Genomic DNA, 23,619 nt, shown 5'->3' with positions numbered 1-23,619 from the left:
TTGTGGCAAGCAATTCATTCATGAATACATTTCAAAATACAAATCGACTTTGAAGAAAAAAAGTTTATGGTATTCCTGTTTCTACTTTTGTCCACGCTATTTCTATTTCATCAAATGCAAAAGGTTACTGAAGATGTGCTTTTCCAGACCTTATCACACCCTTCACCCCCATTTGTCTGAAAACAAACTTTCTCAGTATAACAATAACTTTTAATACATTTTCAAATACAGGATTACAGCTCAGAAGTGGGCACTCTATCAAGCATATCCCTCACCACAGTAGCTCAAAACTAAATCACAACCACTTGCATTGTACAGTGCAATATTCCAAGGTTCACAGCAGAGCTAACTAAAGTTGACACAGAAAGGTATTACGGCAGATGGCTGAAATCTCAGTCTGAGGTAAATTTTAAAGAAGTTTTGAAGGTTTATTGAGTGAATTTCAAAGCTTAGGGACTTGCCACCTAAAAGTACAGTTGTAAATTCAGAGATTCTTAACAGGCCAGAATTAGAGAACAACATATCACTGAAGACGGTAGGGGATTACAGATGGAGTTGGTAGAGTAGGGTGAGGCCATGGAGGGATCTTAAAACAAAGGACAAGAATTTTAAAATGAAGGTGACTTAACCAAGAACAAATACAGGGTAGCATGCACCGAGATGTCTTGACTCAAGTTAGGTCATTGCAGAATGATACTGTACCCATGTCTAGATCAGTCTCTTCAAATATTTATCCGATGTTCTCATACCAAGACAAATGTACTGGCCTCTACTACTTTGTGATCAAGTATTGTTCTAAGTACAAAGCTATGTAACACAAAAAAAAACTTTAAAGTTAGCTGCATTAAGTCTCCACTTAACCACCTTTTGTCTCATGTTTTACTTATGATAGTAAAGACAGTTATTCGGTCCAGCAAGTCACATCACTCCTTAGGGGATCAATCCCATTAGCTCTATTCCCCCTCTCCATATTTTGCTATAGCCCTGCAATTTATTCTCTCACATAAAATTCTCTTAGATTCTTTTTGTTATTGACTTGCTCTAAGGGGTAAATTTACAGTAGCCAAATAAATTATCAGCATGTCTTTGGGACATTGGAGGAAAACCTTGGTGAGAGAGAATGTTCAAACTCCATACAGACATCAGGATTGTCAACGGAACTGTGGGGCAGCAGAATGACTAATCCACCCATTGCTCCAGTAGAAAGGGTTCCCTCAAGCCTTTCCTGACAATTATATTATTCATTCCTGGTGGAAGATATGATGTCTTCTATTTATGGTTATAATGTCCCTTGCAAAGTGGAACAATTGAAACTGTGAATGGCACTAAAACAGAGGCCATATTGTACAAATTTCTTTCTCTCTTAACTGCCTTTCTAGATGCCTCAAAATATCTTGTGGCCAAACCACCAACTTGCAAACAGTAGGAATATACAAATAGCCATATAATAATGGTCAAATGATTTCTTTTGATGACAGATGATAAAACTGGCCAGAGGGTTGGAAGAACTCAAAGCAATATATTCCAGATTGCGAAAATTTGAAGTTAGGAGATTCTAGAAATGCTCAGAGGGCTACACAGATCTGTGACAACAGTAGCAATGTAAACATTTCAAGTCAATGACATTTCATCAGAACTGTTATACCAGATGCAGCCCGACTTGAATATTTCCAGGAATGGACTAACCTTCTTATCTTACAAATGGCTTATTTCACATTTAATGCAACAAAATACTGGAAATACTCAGCAGGTCTGGTTGCATCTTTGGAAAGGGAAACAGGATCCAACCTAAAATGTTGATTCCATTTCCCTACCCACAGATGCAGCCTGACTTAAGTATTTCTAGCATTTTCCATTTTTGTTTTAAATTTCCAGCATCTACAGTTTTTCTTTGATTTTCACTTATATAAGCACATTGCTATGTCAAAGCTGACCCAAAATAAAACTCTAACCAATTTTAATAGTTGTGAAACATTAAAGCAAATTTGCCATATAAACTGCAACCCATCCACCACTCACTATCCCACACTTCTTCCTGACTAGGGGTAGAAATCTGTCTCCTTTGGCTCAAGATAAATGTTCAATCTAATAGTCACTACTCTTTGTGCAGAGTTTCTACAATTCAGTTCTCTGTTCTACTACATGGCACAATTAATGCTCGTGACAAAGGATAGATTTCATACCCAAAACTGTTGATTGCTGTCAATCTAACTGATTCAGATCATACTTGCTAGCTGCAGATTATCACTCCCAATCATGCAGAGAACAGAAATCTCAAATTTTCACTGATATGCATATTATTACAGTGGACACTTTGCAGCCATTTTAACAATTGCAATTCAAATTCTTACCCTATTTTGAAAAAATGATGCATGAAAGTGTGATGTTGTTGCTGATATCGATACTAATATGATTGTTTCTTCTGTACTGGGGTTGTGCAAGTATACTTTCTCCATTTTTGGCATTCCCACTGGCCTGTGAAAAAATAAATAATTAGCATGACAATTTTGCATGATTGCTTCATTAAAATATGAAGAACAGGTGCTGAAATCATGTTTACGAGAGCTGATACTGTTTTGATCAAATGATTTAATACCTTTCAACACAAAAGGCCAAAATGTACTTGATTCAGCCCACCCGAGACCAACACCACACACCTCCATGGCTCTCATAAACGTACTGACCTTTTACATATGTGTGGGCCCTACGCATCTCATTCCCAGAAATCGGGCAGTGAGATATACTAAAGGTCTCAGTGACAACTGGACCTCAGAGAGCATACTGCTGCGTCCTGCCCTGGAACACTCAAATAGGTTTTAACAGGAGGCAAGGCTGGGGTGGAGTGGCATCCCATTCAAAGTCTGAGGCTTTATAAATGATTTTACCTCTGAAACATTAAAAATACTCACTAAAAACTTTAAAAATACTGAAAAATTAAAACAAACCAACTTTTTCTTCCTACTCGAATGAGGATTCCTGTCCTGCACCAGGACTCCACACTATCACTGGAATGTATGTGGAGTGACTGCACAAGTCCAGAACATAGTTAGCTAAAAGCAGCTGAACTCTGGCAGTTAACTTTAGAACCACTGGGCACAGCCAGCTCAATTTGGCTCAAACATGTGCAAATGATTCAGTTAATCTAATGTAGGACAGCAGAATACCTCAATTACATAACAAGGACAATCAATGCTGAACCAATCCTAAACAACAATCAAAATATATTAAACATTTATACTGATATAGCAGTTAGCTTAGATGGGCATCTTGGTCCGTATGGACGAGTGGGGCCAAAGGGGCTGATTCCATGTTGTATGAGTTTGTGACTTCAAGAAATTTTTTTTTTAAGACAGTCATATAATTCTCTCTCTGTTAAGGTAATTTTTTTACATTAAACAAAGGGGAGGTAATTTATTACTTTTGAGGAAACAAACTTATCCGAGACACTTCTGCACACTTATTGACCAAAGAGCACTAAATAAAGGGGAGGTAATTTATTACCTTTGAGGAAACAAACTTATCCAAGACACTTCTGCACACTTATTGACCAAAGGCACAGGGAAAATTTGGATGGGAATTAAGTGGATAAGAAAAGATGAGCAGTCATTTTACAGAAAAAAAGGAAACCACAGAGGAAATCCACAGGAGATAGAGAGCTTAGTGGAATGGTGTTATGACAACAACCTTTCCCTCAATGTCAACAAAACAAAAGAGCTGGTCATTGACTTCAGGAAAGGGGGTAGTGTACATGCACCCGTCTACATCAATGGTGCTGAGATCAAGAGGGTTGAGAGCTTCAAGTTCCTGGGAGTGAACATCACCAACAGCCTGTCCTGATCAAATCACGTAGCTGCCACAGCCAAGAAAGCTCACCAGTGCCTCTACTTCCTCAGGAGGCTAAAGAAATTTGGTTTGTCCCTTTTGACTCTCACCAACTTTTACTGACGCACCAGAGAAAGCATCCTACCTGGATGTATCACGGCTTTGTACAACAACTGCTCTGCCCAGGACCACAAGAAGCTGCAGAGAGTTGTGGACACCAGCCTCCCCTCCTTGGACTCTGTCTTTACCTCTCGTTGTCTTGGTGTAGCAGCCAGCATGATCAAAGACCCCACCCACTCGGGACATTCTCTCTTCTATCCTCTTCCATCGGGTAGAAGATACAGGTGCCTGAGGGCACGTACCACCAGACTTAAGGACAGCTTCTACCCCACTGTGATAAGACTATTGAGCGGTTCCCTTATACCACGAGATGGACTGTGACCTCATGTCACTTGTTGTGACCTTGCACCTTATTGCACTGCACTCTCTCTGTAGCTGTTACACTTTACTCTGTACTGTTACTGTTTTTACCTGTACTACATCAATGCATTTTGTACTAACTCAATATAACTGCACTGTGTAATGAATTGACCTGTACGATTGGTTTGTAAGACAAGCTTTTCATTGTACCTCAGTACAAGTGACAATAATAAACCAATACCAATAGCAAGCATGTGTTTTTAGAACAATATGTAACCATGGTCATCCACCCCAATGAATTCCTGATGTTTATCAAGACAACGTGGAAGAGTCAAATAATATTAACTTGATCCAGTATTTTGGAAATCTTAGAACACTTCCTGATGAGGTTAAAAAAGTGAAATTAACATTTGCCTTATTAAAAATCCCAATTAAACAGAATCAACAAAAATTAAATAGTGCATCTGGGTGATAAGCACATGTAACCACTTCCTTGTAAGGGCTTCAAACTTGAGTTATCTTCCATAGTAATCATTCACTTTCTTTTACAGCATTTAATTCGGCAGTTTCTTAACCAAGTCTACAAGAGCTCGATTTCTTCTGAAAGAAGAATGTGATCAATGTAGCATTTCAAAATGAAATCTGTCACTCAAGACCTCAACTCTAACTTCAATGTGTCATTGTTTTGCTTGCAAAATAGTTACATCATGGTATCAACCCCCCCCCCCAAACACACCCACCAACGCCGTGCAGTTTAACTAAAATGTTGTTGCATATAAGAGCACACAAAAATATCAGTTTTAATTTTTTGACCAATTATTCTCCCCCATGAGAAACAATTCATTAAAATAGAATTGTAAGACAGGTCACCTTTCATCAATTAATCAGACAAATCAAAACAAAACTGAATTCAGTGCAGATATGAAATCCATTGTCATATAAACGTTGACTACTTTAAACTAGCCATTACACACCAGTCTCTAAATGGAAAGTTACATATTTTACATGAATGTTCTCCTACTTTACATTTCAGTAATCCCTGGGCTTGTCACATTTTTGGGCAAACCCTAACAACATAAATAAGGACACATTTTAGGTACAACATGGCAAGAGATTCCAATTTCAGTTCAATATTTCTTGGGGGTGGGGAAAATTGGCAGTGTAAGGGAGGCAGTACACTTGATAGGCATGGAGAACTTCCACGCTTCTATTTAAAAAACTCAAGAGGTTAAGGCAGGCTGTTCTCATCTCAGCAGCTGGCTCACAAAGCTACACTGGCAGGAGTTCCAACAGTTCTGCTTTCTGCCAAAACTTGTACTTTAATATACATTTAAAGAAATTGGAAAAGAGGAAAAAAGGAGAACGTAATACTTTAGCAGTACTTCAAACGGAGACATTTACCCAAGCAGACATTTATTCAAATTAAAAAGATACAAACAAAATTTGAATCAAATAGGAGCTGCAATGGCTAAAGGTTATTTATTAATTTTGCTCCTCAAATTTAATAATTTCAGTGCTATTCTAGAACAAGTGAATGATTTATAATATCAGTACTAGTATACCTTCCTCAAATACAATTCTGATACGTTGAAACTGGTGGTAAACTACACGGCCTGTCCTACAACATGTAGATGATTTAAATTCTTGGCTTGCACATGTATTCTAGAAGCCAGGTGGCCTACTGCAGATTGTTCTTTGGCACAGTTATAACACCAGAAATACTGCATGCCTTTTAAGTTTGAAAGAGTTATTTTTCTCCACTCATCTTTTCATTCCACTTGACAAAATGGGTGAAACAATCATTTCAGCAGGCATTAACTTGATTAGAGTTAGATAGCAAATAGACACTTACTTTCAATGTGCCCCTGGATCCTATTTTGCCATTTCGTACAGAAATTGCATTTCTTTTATATAATTAGATGAATGGATTAGAATATATCAACTTTTGACAGATTTAGAAACAGGTTTATCCCAATGATGACCAAAATCCACTGGGAAACAGCTCGCAGCTGAAATTTTGGGTTAGTTTTACCATGCTATTAATATTAGTTCTCCAATAAGAACTTAGCATTCTTGAAATTATAACACAAGGGTAATTGGTGAAAATATCTCACAACACCATTATTATATTTATTTTACGAACGAAGAAATGGTCTGATATTTTTGAACCCTGGTGTGAATTTTGCTTCCTACTACGAAATGAAAGAATTGCTTCAATCTGTTACATTGACTTCTGTCTTTGATAGCATTAAGCAGTACCACACAAGAATATCAGCCAAGGTTTTATTCTCAAGTTATGGAGTGGAGATCCAACTATACAAACTCTTGATGCAAGTCAATGATGAAGCCAAGACTACCTCCTAATTATGGCAGGTGAAGGACCAGGTTGAATGGTTGTAATAACCTCCAGTGTTTGCCAACATTATATGGCTATACAATGATATGTGTACATTCAGATGGATGCAGAAATCCTGAAGTTGCTAACAATAATTCAGCACGACTCCACAGACTGAATTGCAGTCTTATATACTGCAAAAGTAACCAGTGATTTGATATGAATTGCAGATATTTACAAACTAATCACGCTGTAGGATACTGTGAAAATGCTAAGTTCTATTAGGCATAGCAATTTTTTCTTAATTACTACTTAGTAAACTCTCTAGCCTTAAAGCAGCTAAATTTATGTGGATAGTTATTCAGATATACATTTCAAAATCAGTTCATGATATTCTGGTTTCTACCTTTGTGCATGCTTCAATCTTTATTTCACCCATATGTAAAACGTTTATCAGCTAAAATGTGCTTTTCCACATCCCTGCCAGCAATGTCTGAGAAATGTACTGAGAATTCCTGTGCAAATAGAAGCTCAGCCAACTGGATGACATCACAGCTGTTCGACACCAGGGATCCTCAAACAGACACCCAACAGCAACTGACTTTGAAAAAGTGGAAGTCCATGCCAACAACAGATTTTTGTGTGCTGTTCACCTTGGAGACCAGCACAATGGCTCTGCTGCACTGAGAAAAATATCAAAGCTAGTAAAGTGCACTTGTTCACACAAAACAATTCTTGACAGGAACTGATAACTATTTCTACAAATCTTCTGAAGACTTTTCCTCTTAAAATGCACACTATGTAGAAAGTCAATTTTACATTGAAAAATATGCTTTAGTCTTTGAACTATACTATACTCAAAATCTCAATTCAGATTAAAAATTGTTTAATTTACAATAACCTGTTCTTACACAGCACCTTTCAAAAGAAACCAAGGGCAACTAAATTTGATACCAAACTATACAAGGAGATAATAGGACAGATGAACAAAAGCTTCATTAAAAAGGTAGATTTAAGAATCTTAAAAGGGAAGAGATCTAGAAAGGGAATTCCAGAGCACAGAGTCTTGGCATGGTTTGTATGGCTGCAGAAGATTACAAGGATAAGGGTTAAGGCTGTGGAAGAATTTAAATTTTAAACTAAGCCATTTCTTAATCAGAAGTAAACCTAGGCCAATGAGCACAGAGAGTGGTGGGTGAATGGAAGATACAACAACAGAGTTTTGGTTGACTACAACAATAGAGAAGATGGACTGTGGAAAAACAGATGCGCTACAAACAGTTATCTACGATGGTATTTAAAAGCACAGACGAAGGTTTCTATAGATGAGTTGAGGCAAGATGCAGTTAGTGTCAGAGGGTGGAAGAGTAGGGTAGAGTTTGGTATCACCTGGTGTGTGGAAACTGATGCTGTCCGAGGGTGCTGTGAAAGATTAGATGAAGTCAAGACAGGACCAACACACCAGAGGCAACCTTCTGGGGACAGTAGAAGGAACTGCAAGTGCTCCAATGGGTATAATTGAATAAATAAGACACATAGTAGACAGTGTAGTCCCATACAGCAAAACAATGTAGAATGGAAAAGTTTGACCAATTACTTTTAAAGCTTCAGAGAGCACAACAATGAGACTTTATTTTTGTACGATTAACCTAATTTTCTCATCTTACTTCATCCCAATTTGAGTTATGCTCATTTTTATCTATGCAATAGCTATACTAAGATATTATGACTACCCTCTTTTTACCAGATTGATTGCAGGAATAAGGGTGTTGCCCTATATTCACTGGAGTTTAGGAGAATGAGAGACAATTTCATTGTGTCAAACAGGATCAAGGGTTTGACAGTCTAGATGCCTGGAGACTTTCGTTGAGCCAGAATCTCAGGATGTGTCCACCACTTAGAACTGAATCATTGCAATTCTCTGCCTGATATGGCTCCAGATGTTGAGTATAGTCAAGACTAACATGTATCAGTCTGTGGAATCAGAGGGAATTGGATAAGAAAGTGGAGGTGGCACTGGATTAGGCACACAGTTAATGACACAGAAGGCTTAAGAAACCATTTAGTCTGCTCCTGCTTCAACCACTAATGTTCTTTTAAGGAAAAAAGCTCCTTTGAAAGCTAGGAGCACCCTAGGTGGTCATGTGTGTTTTGGATAGCACAGAAAGCCTGAGTCATGACAATGAAACAAGTACTTGCAAACTAAAAGGTGCAAAATAAAGTTTCCATCGTCCAAGCTTCCTTTCAGTGTGAAGCAAATGAAACGTTCAGAACACACAAAAATGGTCAAGACAAAAGTGTGGCTTGAGGATTAAGTAGCTTCTATAAGCATGGGTACAAACAGGTGCTATAGCTTTGAGCAGCAAACTACTTTTAAATAATATACAATTATGAAATTCACTTAAAAATATTAACACTTCTAGCAGAGTCTTTAAGTATTATGTCATAAATCTTTGCTAGGAGTATTCTTCATACAAGCCACCAACTCTCATCCCATTTTCTCCTGGTATAATATTTCTTTTTTTAAAATCAGACTTTGTTTGAATAGTTTGTGTGATTATACATTGTAACAATCCAATTAACTGTACAATAAATTTAAGCCTTTTCATTACAAGCTTACTGACTGATGTGAATAATCACTAAACAGAAAAACTGTTCCACTTAAAACATTGTGCCAGGGAAAAATCCTCTTCATTCCCATTCTTTACAAAAGAACCTAAAAAAAAAATCATTGACCATTCTGCTCTTCCATTCTACAAAAAGATCTTTCACATCCATGACATTCTCCCATCCAGGCTCCCCCCCTCCCCAAATAACCTTCTATTCCTCTAATATCTTCATTTTGAATGAATGGCTGAGCCTCCACAAACTTTCAGGGGCAGACAATTCCAAAGATTCGCCACACTCAATGAAGGAATTCCTCACCGCAGTTCCAGATGGCCTACCCCTTATTCCAAGAGTGATCCCTACATCTAAACTCCTCAGCCAAAGAAATTATGTGCTCCACATCAACCACGTCAAGACCGCTAAGAATTTTATACTGTACACTTCAATGAAGTCATCTCTCGTTCATCTAAACTCCAGAGTAGATAGCCCAAGCCCTTATTTAATCTCTCTCCATGTGGCACACCCACCATTTCAGAAACTGGTCTGGTAGATCTTCCCTGGACTTCCTCTGCAGCAGGTCTGTTTATTTGGAAAAGGAGACCAAAACTGAACTGATACCCCATTTGTGGTCTCACTGTAGCCCCATATAATTGTACTAAGACATCTTTACTCTTATACTCAAATCCTGTAATTAAAGGCTAAATGTCCATTTGCCCATTCAACCTACATGTTAGGTTTCGGTGACATGCATTCAAGGACACCCAGGTCCCTTTGAACAAAGACATTTCACAATTTGTCACTATTTTAAAAAAACATCATTTCCCTTTATTTCACCAAATAGGATAACCTCATTTCTCCACACTGTATTCCATCTGACATGTCCTTGTCCATTCACTCAGCTTGTCTATGTCACCCTGGTCTTTTCCCATCCTCATCAATACATTCCCACTTAATTTTGTCTCATCAGGAAATCTGGAAATGTTATACTTGGTTCCTTCAGTCAAGTCATTGATATAGATTGTGAATAGTTGGAACTCCTGCAGTACCCAACTAGTCACCACCTGCCATTTACTTCTGCTGTTTTCTGTCCTCTCATCAACTCTCAATACTGTCCCAATTCCACGTGCATCAACCTTGTGCATCAACCTTGTTCACCAACCTTAAGTCTGACTTATTGAAAGACTTTCTAAAATCCAAATCCTCCTCATCTATTCTACTAAATCCATCAAATTCCAACAGACTAGTCAAAAGCGATTTCCTTTTCATAAATTTGTTGGCTCTTCACAACCAGATTTTCAACTACTAATGTGAAGCTAAAATGCCAGCAGTTTTTTTTCTTCGTCTTTATATTTGCTACCTTTGACCTGCAGGAACCATTCCAGAATCCACAGAATTTTGGAAAATGATAATCAGAGCACCCATCTTCACATTTGTCTTTTTCAAAATTCTCACATATCAGACCTTTGGGTTTTCAGTTTTTAGGCCTATTAACTTCTCCAGTTGTTTGTTTTACCAATGGCAATTTCTTTTCCTTCCTCATTTGCTAAAACCCCTTCATTCTCCAGTATTTCTAGGTGGTTTTGCAACTTCTGAGAGGATGTACACAAAATTTGCATTTAATTCCTCTGTCAGTTCTTTATTCCCTATTATAATTTCTCCCAATTCTTTATGTCTGTATCCCACATTTGCCCTTGCAAATCTCTCTCCTTTCTAGACTCCTACAGAAGTTCTTGCAGTAACTTCGTAAACAAATTGCTTAAGCTTTAAAAGTGCTGCTCTGGACCATTTTAACTGTGCGAAGCACCAGAATAGCTGTTCAAATTACATTGGTGCCTTACATAGAATAGCACAGCACAGGACAGGCCCTTCAGCCCATGATGTTGTGCTGAACTAATTAAACCAATGACTCCCAATTAATCTAATCTCTCTTCCCTGCACATTGACCATATCCCTCCCTTCTCTGCATATTCATGTGCCTAAGAGTCTCTTAAATGCTCCTATGCTATCTGCCTCTACCACCACCTCTGGCAGTGCATTCCAGGCCCCTAACATTCTGTGTAATTTAACAGATACCATTCCACAATATCCAATGAGTTGATGTGTTCTAACAGCAACAATAATCTGTAATGATCACACTTGAATTATTAATGCACTCATAGCTGTGATGAGATGGTGAGGGCTAGTTTCCATTTGTTGGGGAATCAGAACTAGAGGCACTGATTCTGAATATGGGGTTGTCCATTTAAGACAGAAGAATTTCCTCTCTCAGAGGATTGCAAATCTTTGGAATTCTCTATGCCAGAAAATTGTAGAGGCCAAGTTAATGAATACATTCAAAGATGGGACTAACAGATTTTTGGATGGTAAGGGAGCTAAGGGTCTATGGGAAACAGACAGGGAAGTGGAAATGAGGTCATTATCTTACTGAAGAGCACAGCAAGTTCTAGGGGCTAAAAGGCAAAGTTCTCCTATTTGTATTCTTTGTCTCACCCCACATTTGAAATGAATTCTTACTACATTATCCCCACTTTATTTTTTTTAAACCTTATTGTTCTATGGTATATCTACTGGCTCAGCTTCAAAACTGAAGAGATCAGTCTGCTTTGTCTATGAGCTCATCTCAGTTTCTTTCAGAGTCATTGTTTATGCAACTACACCTTAAACTTAACATTTAGATACATCTGGTAATGCAAAGATGTTAGAAGCGACATACTCAGTAGCCAGTGGACTTGTACTTTTGGAGACAGAAACAGTATCTAATTATTTCCTATTCAGAGTCCATTTGAACTGGGTTATATACATTTTTGCTGGAAAGGATTTAAGAAAACAATTTTCAAAAAGCATTTGATATAAGTGTCAAATACATTGTGAATACAAGTTCTGTGCTCCATACAAGTTAAGTTTAGGCCTGGAATTTGCAATGAGAGTAATGAGGTTATCACATTCACGGTTATAAGGCCAAGAAAGCTGGTGTGGCTGAGGGAAGAGGAGGCTGAGAATAAGGGGACAGACTGATCACACTTCTGACTCCGCATGCCTGTCTGTGTGAGTGATTGCTTCAACTGACTATTTAATGAGTAGGCCCAGCATGACACACAACACAACCTGACCCAAAAACCTACTGTTTTAGTCAAATGCACACTGATCCAACTAGACATTTAGTCAGTGCCCATCAGGGTCAAGAGGCTAGGCTCTACATCTTAGCTAGGAGGAAACAAAATTTCCCACTAATTTATCAGTAAATAATGTGACATTTTATGCAAGGAATCCTTCAGAAAAGACCTTACTAGATTCAATGAATTTCAACACTGGCACTCTAATTTGGCATGCCATGCTATTTTTTTGACCAAGTTTTAAAAGGATTGTTCACTCAATTTGATTGTACTCAATTTGCCTTCAGTTAATTGCACTGGAATGCTACAACTTAGGCCCAGTTTGCTGAATCAACAAATTTTTATCATTCTAGGAAAACCTGGAATAATGACCCCTGGCTCAATTATATTGCAAAATAGATTCTCATTGTAAGCAGCAAGCTGTATGCCACATTTAAGCCGAGGTTTCTTGCCATTATTCCTTACTGATACTGGAATTTCATGCATTAAAAATACAACAACAGGCCTTCACCTTAGTAACCCAATCTAAACTCCCTGTTTTCAAAGTTTTTCAGATTTTTCATTTTCCAAACGTCAACTGAAATGCCAAATGTCCAGTCAGTTTGATAGTTAAGACCTGCATTGCCTCAACAGTAACTAAACCAGTAACAGCATGTGCCTCTTGAAAAAGCATTAATATTTGTTGACAGAACTGATGGGTGAAAGCCAGCATTTCTGCAGCATAGCTGCTAATATGATACTCTGAATGGATCTCAAATCTTTTATAAATGTGAATTGGGTTTAACAACTGACAGCAAGCAGGTGCAAGGAAAATTGCAGGAATTAACTACTAGTTTACAGTTATAAATTGCTCTTAGTATGAAATAAATACCAAGTGATATCTTTAAGTCCACCAGTAACAGTGTAACTGACCACAAAGCATTTTGTCTTATACTCAATGCTGGTTACATTCCAACCTCTCAAAAAAAAAACCAGGAGATAAAGCAATTCAACATTTCAATTGTGTGTATTTGAATCCTTCTTGTAAGGGTAAAAGAAATCCATCATACCCATTTTTTTTTAAATACAGTAAGTACAATACTATTACCTAAGGCTCTAAGTAAACTTGAGAAATACCACTATTAAGTTGTGAAGTTCAAAGCATAAAATAACAGATCTTTGAGTTTTATTCTAGGCTCTTGGAAACAGCCACACACAGGAACTAGAACAGAATTTGTAAAATTAGATTTCTGCTTTCTCAATCTTTAAACCATTCAAGAGGAAATGAGTAGTTATCTCAACACTTTCCAAAAGCAGAACTAATACTGCCAGAACCTTTGTTAAAATTGTATACACTTCTATAAAGAAATTTCACTATGAAAATTTGGTCATTACTACAACCTAATAATATCAATAGTAAATAGCAGATAAGATAAAATAAGATAAGATATCTTTATTGGGCACATATGCATCGAAACACAGTGAAATGCATCTTTTACGTAGAACGTTCTGGGGGCAGCCCACAAGTGTCGTCACGCTTCCGGCACCAACATAGCATGCCCACAACTTCCTAACCCGTACATCTTTGGAACGTAGGAGGGAAACCGGAACACCCGGAGGAAACCCACACAGACATGAGGAGAATGTAGAGACCCCTTTCAGACAGCAGTGGGAATTGAATCCTGATCTCTGGCGCTGTAATAGTGTTACGCTAACTGCTACACTACCGTGCCGCCCTCTTCTCTGGTATGAAAATAATTGTTAGTAAATTTTGCAGAAAAGAACAAAAAGAAATGCTCACAATTGATGACTACAGAATTAATGAATACACAACTCTCTGATAATATTGGTCCACCTCTACAAGGGAAATAGATTTATATCAACTACACTTAGTTATCTCCCATTCTTCAGAAGGCAATGGTGAGCTCTCTTTTTGAATAACTGCATGGAGGACATGCGACCAGGTGTGATTGGGTAGGGAGTTCCAGACTGACTCAATCCAAAGGAATAGTGATGCACATCTAACAGTGGTGCGAGAGCTTTGGAACAGTGATCCAAACACAAGTCAGACTAAGCATTAGCAAGCAAACAAATGACAAGTGGGTAGCATATATCAGCACCACTGACAACACCTTCCATCAGAACACTATTCATGTATCAGCTGGCCAGGTTGGATTTGTCCTGATATTCTGAACAAGACATCCATGGACAACTTTCCCTTTTCCCAGCTAGTGTTCTAGCTGTAGAGGGACAGCTTGGCTAGAGGAGTGGCTTGGTCTGGAACATGTTGTCAGCACAATAACTAGAAAGTTGTTGTGGCCATACCAACTCTGTATCCAGTGCTCGATATCACATTTTATAATTGGCTAAAGAGTGGCTCACAAGCTTGTGGTGATCTTGGAAGGTTGCAGAGAAGGACCACACAATCAGCACTTTCAGTTGAACACCATAGCCAAGTAAAAACCATAGCCAAATAATGCATTTCGCTGCAGAGCTCTACTATCATTGAGGATGGGGATACACACACACACACACACACACACACAGTCACCCCCACTCATTACTCACTACCATTCGAGTTTGGGTGTTGCCAGGTTACAAAGCTTTGATCCAGTTCTCTGATTATGCATTCATTTTGCTGTCAATGCCAAATTGCTTCAGGTGTTTAGCATGTATGTAGTCCTGTTCTAGCTTCTCCAGACTGGCAACTAAGTTATGCTGATCGCTGCATTTCGTACCCTCTGAGCTAGCACTGGTCAACTAATGGTTCAAGAAGTCACAAAGAGGATGGATAAAAGGGAACCTTGACTTTTGGTGACATATTGGCAATGATTTGGTGCGGGGGGGGGGGGGGGGTCATTAACAGAGAACAGAGACAGTATAAATGGAGTTTCAGACTGGCAAACAGTAACTAGTGGGATGCAAGAGGGATCAGAGCTAAGGCCTCAACCATCTGTAACCTACATTGATAACTTGGATGAAGGGATCAGTAATACAGATGCCAAATTTGGTTGGAATACAAAGCTAGGAAATCCAGCAAGTTGTGACAAGGACACAGAATCTGCACATAGATGTTAAAATGACTGGGGAAGAAGCTGGCTGACAGTATATAGGGAAAATGAGAGATTATTTACTTGGAAGGATGTGCTTGCATTGGAGACAGAACAGACAAGGTTTGCTAGGTTGATGCCTGTGGTGAAGGGGTTCAAAGGTGGAGCCTATACTCTGAGTATGGAAAAATGAGAGGGTGAGCTTAATGAAATATGAAATTCTGAGGGGGGGTTGACAGGGTGGGTTTTGAGAGGTTGTTTCCTCTCATGGGATTATCTGGAACTAGGGTGTATAGCTTTAGAATAATAGGTTGCCCATTTCAGAAAGAGCAAGAGGAACAACTTCTCTCGGAGAGTCACGAATCTTTGGAGTTCTCCATGCCAGAGAGCCGTGGAGCTGGGGTTATTTAATATATTTAAGGTGGAATTAGACTGACATTTAAACTGCAAGGGAGTTAAGGGAAATAGTAAGAATGAGAAAGTGGTGTTAAGGCCAAGATTGGATTAACTATGAGTTTATTCCATGGCAGAGCAGACTAGAAGGGCCAACTTGCAAACTCCTGTTTTTATGCTCAATTTGATAGCACTGGTAAAGTGAGGGATTTGACAAACCTCAGATTGTGGAGGAACACAGTTCTGCTGCTGCTGACAGCCTACTGGCCTCAATGTCCACTTCTGAATTGCTAGATCTGTACTGAAACTGTCCTTAGTGTGAAAACTTGACTTAGCTGCGAAAACAAAACGACCTCTATAAGCACTGTGGCTAACATGCCTTCCAACACTGTCAAGGGTAGATACATTTGCAACAAGTAGATTAGCGAAGGTGTGGTCATGGTCACAGAATTACTCCTTTCACCCACTGCTCCAGACAACTCCATCATGATCTTTTTTTGGTTCTCTGAACCTCCTGCTACAGAAACTGAATGAGGTTATGCCCTTTCAAGAGTCAAAAAGCAACACCAACTTGCATCCAGAGTACATTCTGTACCACGGATGCCATCAGCACTTTTTCCCCCAAATGATGATCAATGTGAAGGGGTATTAATTTATCAGCAGAGGGAGAACAGTCATAATTGACTGAAGGAAAGTTTCAGAGACCCAGGCTGAATGTTGAGGAATTTGAGGGCCACCCACCTTTGACTGAACAGCATGCTGGTATTATCTTTGCTGGGTGTCTCCTGTCATTGGAACAAAATGTCCCCAGGAACAGTAATGGAGATGTCTGGAACAGTGAGCAAAAGGAATGATTCTGTGACTATGACGTAGTTGTTGTTTGACTGGTCATTGATGTTCTCATACCTTTGGCTAACAGAAAGCACTAAACAAGCATTCATTTTAATAAACATTCAGAAGGTCTTGTTTATTACGCATTCCTTGTTGACCCAATACTGTGGATCTTCTGAACCAATGATAAGCCAAGGTCAATACAAAAAGCTTTCAGTAACTAGTATTGAAGACTTAAAAACAATATTAGTTATACTTCCATGTTATTAAAATCTTCATAATTTAGATATTTATGTGCAAAAAAATTCCATTTAGCTGATAGAGGGGGTAGGAATAAGTTTGTTCACTGAGAAGCTGCAAACAGCAATTTGATTAAATGAATAAAACAAAGCTGCACTGACAAAATGATGCAAGTTATATTCCAGGAGCATCTTGTATGACCAGAAACTAGTAAACTTAAAGGGCTTATTTATACAGTTGTTGAGGTCTTGAAGAACTCTACAGTTGTCTCAAAACATACCAACAAATTCATAATTTACTTGCTCTGACCACAGCTCAAATATATTCAGACCACATATTTTCAGCAGCCCTTTGCAGTCCTGTCACAGGAGCATGTAAAAGCATCTTCTGTGGCTTAATGCGAACAGTGCTTCTAGTAGATTTTAAACATAACTTTTCCTGCAATGCATTTTTCCCAAATGTCATTTCATTAATCCTGGCAATAAAAGCAGAAAACAGAAACCAGACGAACACAAATCCAGTTATGACAACTTACTGGAAGAATCAGTGCCACTGATAAAATCATTATGAGTATAAAATGTAATGGGCATAATTAAGAAAAAAAACATTTGCTCACTTTATTGTAAATATTCTACATGATTGAGGTTTTCTTCTGTATCAGATACAGATTGCTTCTGAAACCAAGAAACGAGTTTCTAGAAGCCAAATATGCTAATCCAAACTGTATTTACTTCTAATAGACAATGTGGAAGAGCACAGAAAGAGCTACAAAAAATATCAAAGCTAAATTTGATGCATCTCTGTTCTACATTATCTGAACACCGAGCAATGCATGGGAACTGGAAATATTCACTTCTTTAGTATCCAATGCAAAGGCTACACTATAGATAATCTTATTTGCAGCGAACTAAAATGTTACCTTATGCAGAGACTAATCTGGGACAGCATGCACCGTGTTATTATGTAGTTATAATAAAGAACTACAGTTCCCAGTAGGCAATGCAAGGGGTCACATGGGGGAACAGGAAGTGGCTGTAAAAAGAGGGGGGCAAAGCATGCCTGTGTTGGTTCATAAAATGTTCAGATGTTAAACCCACGCGAACTTTGTCTCTTGATGAAGGACAAACATAACATGCACTGATGACGACAGATCTTGCTGTATGCACCAATTCCTTTTGAATGAAATGCCTGACAGGCTACATTGCAGAATTTAAAAATGAAGTCTATCACATCAACAAAACCAGTAGATTTCTAATTTAACACACTGACTTGCATTTATAAAGTACCTTTTATAACCTCCATTGGTCTCAAAGCAGCTCCTAAAATACTTTGCAGCACAGTCAATGTTGCAATGTGGGAAATGAAGTAACAACTGCACGAGTAGCAATAATTGGACAATAGGAAAAATATTGTCCGGGATGTAAGCAAAAATTACCCTGCTTCCTTCTAAAATGCATGTTTTTAAAGTTATAAATACTGTGCACAAACTGGGTATTGCATTTCCCACAATAGAAATAAGAATTTTATAAAATACATGGTTGCAATATTTTCAAAGTCATTGAGGGCTTGATATAAACACAGGCCTTTCTCAGTCCTTTAATGCAAAAGGACAATGCCAGCACTCCTTCAGTACTGCACCAACGTTTAAGCCTCAATTTATATGCTCAAATTAGGACAAAACATTAAAATCATGTATACTTGACTCCAACAATAACCCTGAAAGCACACATATCTGATGAAACACCAACAATTCAATATCTACATTTGCAACTTATCATTGCAACTCAATGTTTTGCAGATTGAGAATTATTGCTATGAGTGGCAGGTTTAGGGTCAAAACATCTGCTTCTAAATGCTGCGTCTCAAATGTAGCTCTAGTTATGATATGCACGTTTCTTTGCTAACAATTTTTTGCCTTATTAATTACTTTGCGTAGCCCCAGCATTCTTGTACTCCAATCAAGAAAATGCAAGAATCTAGTCAAGAAAGTGTATATTTTTCCCCACAAGTGTAATTAAAGCCATTTATAGTCATTACCTTTCTTGCTTTAAAGCCGTTGATAAACGTTTGAGTTTCAAGTATCTAGTTTCCTTGATACACTGTACAGTTTTGAATAGAGTTATAGATTGGCTCAGAATACACAGCAAACTAACGTATCTCTGTTCAAATGCCCTCAGTCAAATAAACTGAAATCTGTGTGGGACCTTATTTTCCAAGGGGAAAGGAAATATAGCAATTAGCTTTTCAAACAAAGCAGATTTACGAGACATGCCATCCATGCCTGATCTTAAAAACAAGACAGTGAATAATACAAAAAGGTTAACTTACTGTTCGTGGAAATCCAACATTGGTGGTTCAAATCGGATAGGTCTGCAATTACGCCGATGAATAGAGGCACTGCAAAAGAGACAAAGCTTCTGTAGTAGCAGCAACATGGTAACATACATGTCTGCACCTGTTCTCAAAATACTGCATGCATTTCCTATCCTTAATGTTTTTTTTGTATCTGATACAAATAGCACCCAGGTTACACATCAGTTATTGTTGAAGTCTTGAAGAACACGTTCAACTGGTTTGGTTCATCATGTGACTTGGACTCCAACACTATTTTCACTTGTCCTTGTCAAACAATTAAAGATGCCAATGAACATTTCTCTTCACAATGATACAATAAGCAAAACTAAATCTGCCTCACAGCTCCAAGGACCCAGGTTCAATTATAATTTTGAATGCTGCCTGTGGGGAGCTTGCATGTCCTTCTGATGGCTGCATGGGTTCTCTGATTGGTGCTTGAGTTTCCCCCCACATCCCAAAGTTGTACTGGTAGATTAATTGGCTACTGTAAATTACCCTTTTGTGTAACGAAGTGGGGGAAAAGAAATCAAAGGAGTTGATGGACCTGCGAGATGCTGGACTACAAGGGAAATAAGGGGCGGGGGGAGGGAGGTGGGACTGATGGGATTGCTCTGTTGTCAGGCAGAATGAACAAGGGGCCAAATAGCTTCATTCTACGTTATCATAGATATAAATATTAATTTAGAAAAGCAGCCCCCCCTACAGAAATGTATTGCTCTTGCATTTCCTGTTCAGAGGCACATTATTGGTGGAAGAAAAACAAAATATAGCTTAAAATAATTAAGCCATGTGATGGGAGAGCTGGAAAAGCCTGGTCAAACAGAAGGCTTGAGAAGGTTCAAGAGGCAGAGCACTCCAGAGAGGTGACTGGGTTGTCACAGCTACTAAAATAGTTGGACAAATGAAGGTGAGTTGAAGACAGAGTATTGGGTACAGGTTTGGAGGTGCCATTGTTAAGAAAAGGTGATAGAATGGTAGAGAAAGAGAATACAGTCACCACTGGTTACTGTAGTTAGTTGATAAGAATTGATGACACAACAGGATGGACTTTTAAACAAGTTTATGAACAGTAAAGTTTCAAATGCAAGGAGAGAGGGCATTAAAGCTGACATTTACATGGAGCTCTTCCAACAAAATACATAACTAAGACAATTCTGAACTTCGATCTGACAAAATAAATAATGGGACCTCTCAATAGCTTTGCCGTATAACCAATGAACAGAGGGGGTGGTGAGACATGTATTTCCATTACTGAAGCCTTGGCAGCTCATAATTGGATTATTTCCTTTCCATCAGATAATTTAAAATATTGAAACTTCCTAAATCATTCCAAAACTGCATTTAGTCTGTAAAACAAAAGATCTTAGCAGCCAAACAGCTTTGTGACCACCCCAAAGTACTAGACATTAATAGCAGCTCAAAGTAGATCATAATACATTTTTTATATACACAACTAAAGAAGCTTCTCAATCACTGATCAAATTCATAAATCAGAGTGGACAAATTTAGCAAAAGTACATTATTGATTAAATGTTTACTCAGTTTGTATGAAAATCAAAATTACTTTCAAATTACAAATCTAAATCTGGGGGGGGATGAAAGCAACTTTATAAAAAGAATCAGGATCCATTCACTAGCACCTGGAGATGACAGAAACACTGAATTAAGGTGACCACGGATGAGACATCTCAGCTATGGTGGAAGTCAACTTGACTTGAGACATAATCTCAGATGAACAGACAAGGATAGATATTTAAGAATTAGTGCATGGAGAAAGGTGATAAGGAAAACTATAGTGGCAGATACCATTGAGTGAATTTGAGAGAGAGTGGCATGGTTTCTTAAGAAAGCAGAAGTCAATGGCAAGAAAGTCCCCCGTTTTATAAACTTTAATAATAGACTAAAATAACTTTTACTCAAAGCTAAGCAATTCGACAATCATAAATAACAGCATGTGCATGCATTTAGTTTCATTAAAAAAAGGCATCGAAGCAGTAAACATTATACAATTCTAACTATAACAATGCAAAAATATGGGAACAATAATAGCATAAAATGTGTTGAGTCAGATCAAGTTTACTAACTTTGCTAGAAGAGTAAGGTACTGTAATTATTGTTAAGTTTGTGTTATATTTTTCCATGAATAAAGCAAATTCGGCATTCTCCCATTAAATGAAATAGTACAAGAGTGGTGATGTCCATGTTCAGGGATTTCATCTTCCTATAAGTAACCACTAAAGTCATTTGTTGCAGTCCATTAGTATGTGTTGATGTAAAAAGTCATGAGTATTACAAAATTAAAAGAATGCATGCAGTGGTATGCAGATAATTTCTCGTTTGAACAGCATGAAGACCTGATAATAATTGTTTGAAAAACAATCCATCCATTCTTTGTGTTTTACAGATAGTTAAAGCATTTACATTGGTGACAGAACACATTTGCTCTTCAGTCTTTGATTCTTGCAATTTACTCAAATAGCACATTGTTTATTTTCAGGACCCTACTCCACCCAACCTTAAACATCCCTCATCATCCATTCGTTTCCTATATTCTGAAAATGCATCTTCTTTTCAACTCTGAAGCTAAACAATTTACTGAATTAAACTCTAATCAGAAGATTTGATATTTATTTAACACTTCCTTACAATCAGCCTTCAAACCTATAGTAATAGGAAATATGGCAATCTAAGCTTTGCGCTGCCACAACTGTTGGTGAAAATTAAGGAAAGCAGTTCTTCAATTATTTGTGAAGGAAAATTTGATTTTACTCTACATAATGTCCTCCATTGTGCAACTTTGTCAAAAACAGTAGTTCAACCAAGGCATGAATTTGAAGATCCAGTTGATGAGACTCAATAGCTTGATGTAATTTTGGAAAAAGTGCCTTACCACATAGCATGACAAAATATTTCACAGAATTAATGTTACATTATGGAGGCAATCAGAGCAGCCATGCCATGCCACACCTGGTAGATCCAAAAGCAGCAGTAAATTGATTGACAAGTTAATCTGGATATTTAGCAGCTGCAGTAGGAAGAATGTTGACAAGGAGCCAGAGGGAAAATAAGTTATGATTAAAGGATCTTTAGCATTCAAGTAAACAGATGAATAAAACCTTGATTTAAAAGCTAGTCTGAAATTTTGATTTTAAGATAGAAATAGGAATTGGTTGTGCAGTCCATAAAATACCATTTAAGATTTAAAATAAGCTATTTCAGATTTAAAATTAACCACTGATGTGGATCAATTAAAGTTTGTTTGGAATCTCCTTTCACTTCTACCATTTCTTGAATGCAGAAATGGTTTACTCTCAAAATGTCACATCCTAATTCAGTGCTGCTGCCTTGCAGCTCCCGAGACCTGGATTCGTTCCCGACTTCAAATCTATTCCATAGTATCTCCATATATACAAGCAGTCCCCGGGTTATGCAAGGGTTCCATTCCTGAGAACCAGTCCGTAAGCCAATTTGACCATTTTCCATAGAAACCCATGTTGTATCACTCTCCATACACTTGCTATAATTCTTTCATTGAATGATCGCCTTAACACTACCCAAAATTAAACTAATGGAATATATACTGAATCCAGTCATGAATACCACGAAACATTTTCTTATTATTACTAGCTTGAAACATGCTATAAAAATATATGGGAGAATTCACAATCAGATTTCAGCAAATCAGGTCATTCGTAACCTGGGCTGTACTCTGTACACTGTAATACACTTAACTGCTTAGAGCAAAGTGTAAAGATGCAGTATAACTAGTTTGGAAGTATTAATTATATTTAACCCATTTTTTTTAAAACCATTACTTGCTTTGCGCAAGTAGAGTCACTACTAGAAAAACAAATCAGAAACAGAACTGAACTGCTATCAGGATCTACAATGAAAAGCTCTGTACTGAACCTCCAATCTCCTCCCAAAGATCTGGAAATGAACTGCCTTTTTAAATCCAAATGAAAGTGTTGTTTTTGCCTTCTATGAAAATTGGCCAACTAATGTCTGTGTGACACACAAATATCGCATTTATTATGTATAGTGGGTAGCTTGACAAAGCATAATTGTTACATTGATAAAATTTTAAGAGATCATCCAAGAGATCACAGTAAGTCTCAGCTTTAATTGCCCCAGTTAATTTGGGAAAATCTAAATGTTTCCCCAAACTGCGAAAAAAAAACACCATGCTTGTATATTGCATTAAAAGTGATAAAATATTAGCATCACTCCTGTGAAATAACAAGCAAAGAAAATTTGGCACCTCATAAGATGTAACAATCAAGCAAATTGAGTGCCAGGGATTAAAATTGAATGGTCAATAGTTAAAAGGGAATAGGGTCAAGACAGCAGGAAGTAGGCTTGTAAATAACTCTTAGCCAGATAGGAGAGGGGGAACCACAGAAAAATGGTATTTTAGGGAAAAAGGTTATTAGGGAGATCACAAGGTCAAAGGGACAAAATGTGAGACAGCTGT

General features: G+C 37.8%; 1 protein-coding gene across 1 annotated transcript in view; it reads right to left on the bottom strand.

Annotated features, from left to right (window-relative positions):
• tmem131 (transmembrane protein 131) overlaps positions 1-23,619 on the bottom strand; it is a 144,994-nt gene that overhangs the window by 59,026 nt on the left and 62,349 nt on the right. Inside the window, exons 4-5 of the mRNA XM_052026299.1 lie at positions 19,119-19,187; positions 2,352-2,475 (exon numbers count right to left, since the gene is read on the bottom strand). Of these exons, the coding sequence (XP_051882259.1) occupies positions 2,352-2,475; positions 19,119-19,187 (193 nt within the window). The remainder of the gene's footprint in view (positions 1-2,351; positions 2,476-19,118; positions 19,188-23,619) is intronic.

Source organism: Pristis pectinata, chromosome 11 (assembly GCF_009764475.1).
Source record: "Pristis pectinata isolate sPriPec2 chromosome 11, sPriPec2.1.pri, whole genome shotgun sequence".
Lineage (NCBI taxonomy): Eukaryota > Metazoa > Chordata > Chondrichthyes > Rhinopristiformes > Pristidae > Pristis > Pristis pectinata.
This window is presented reverse-complemented; position numbering and strand designations above follow the sequence as displayed.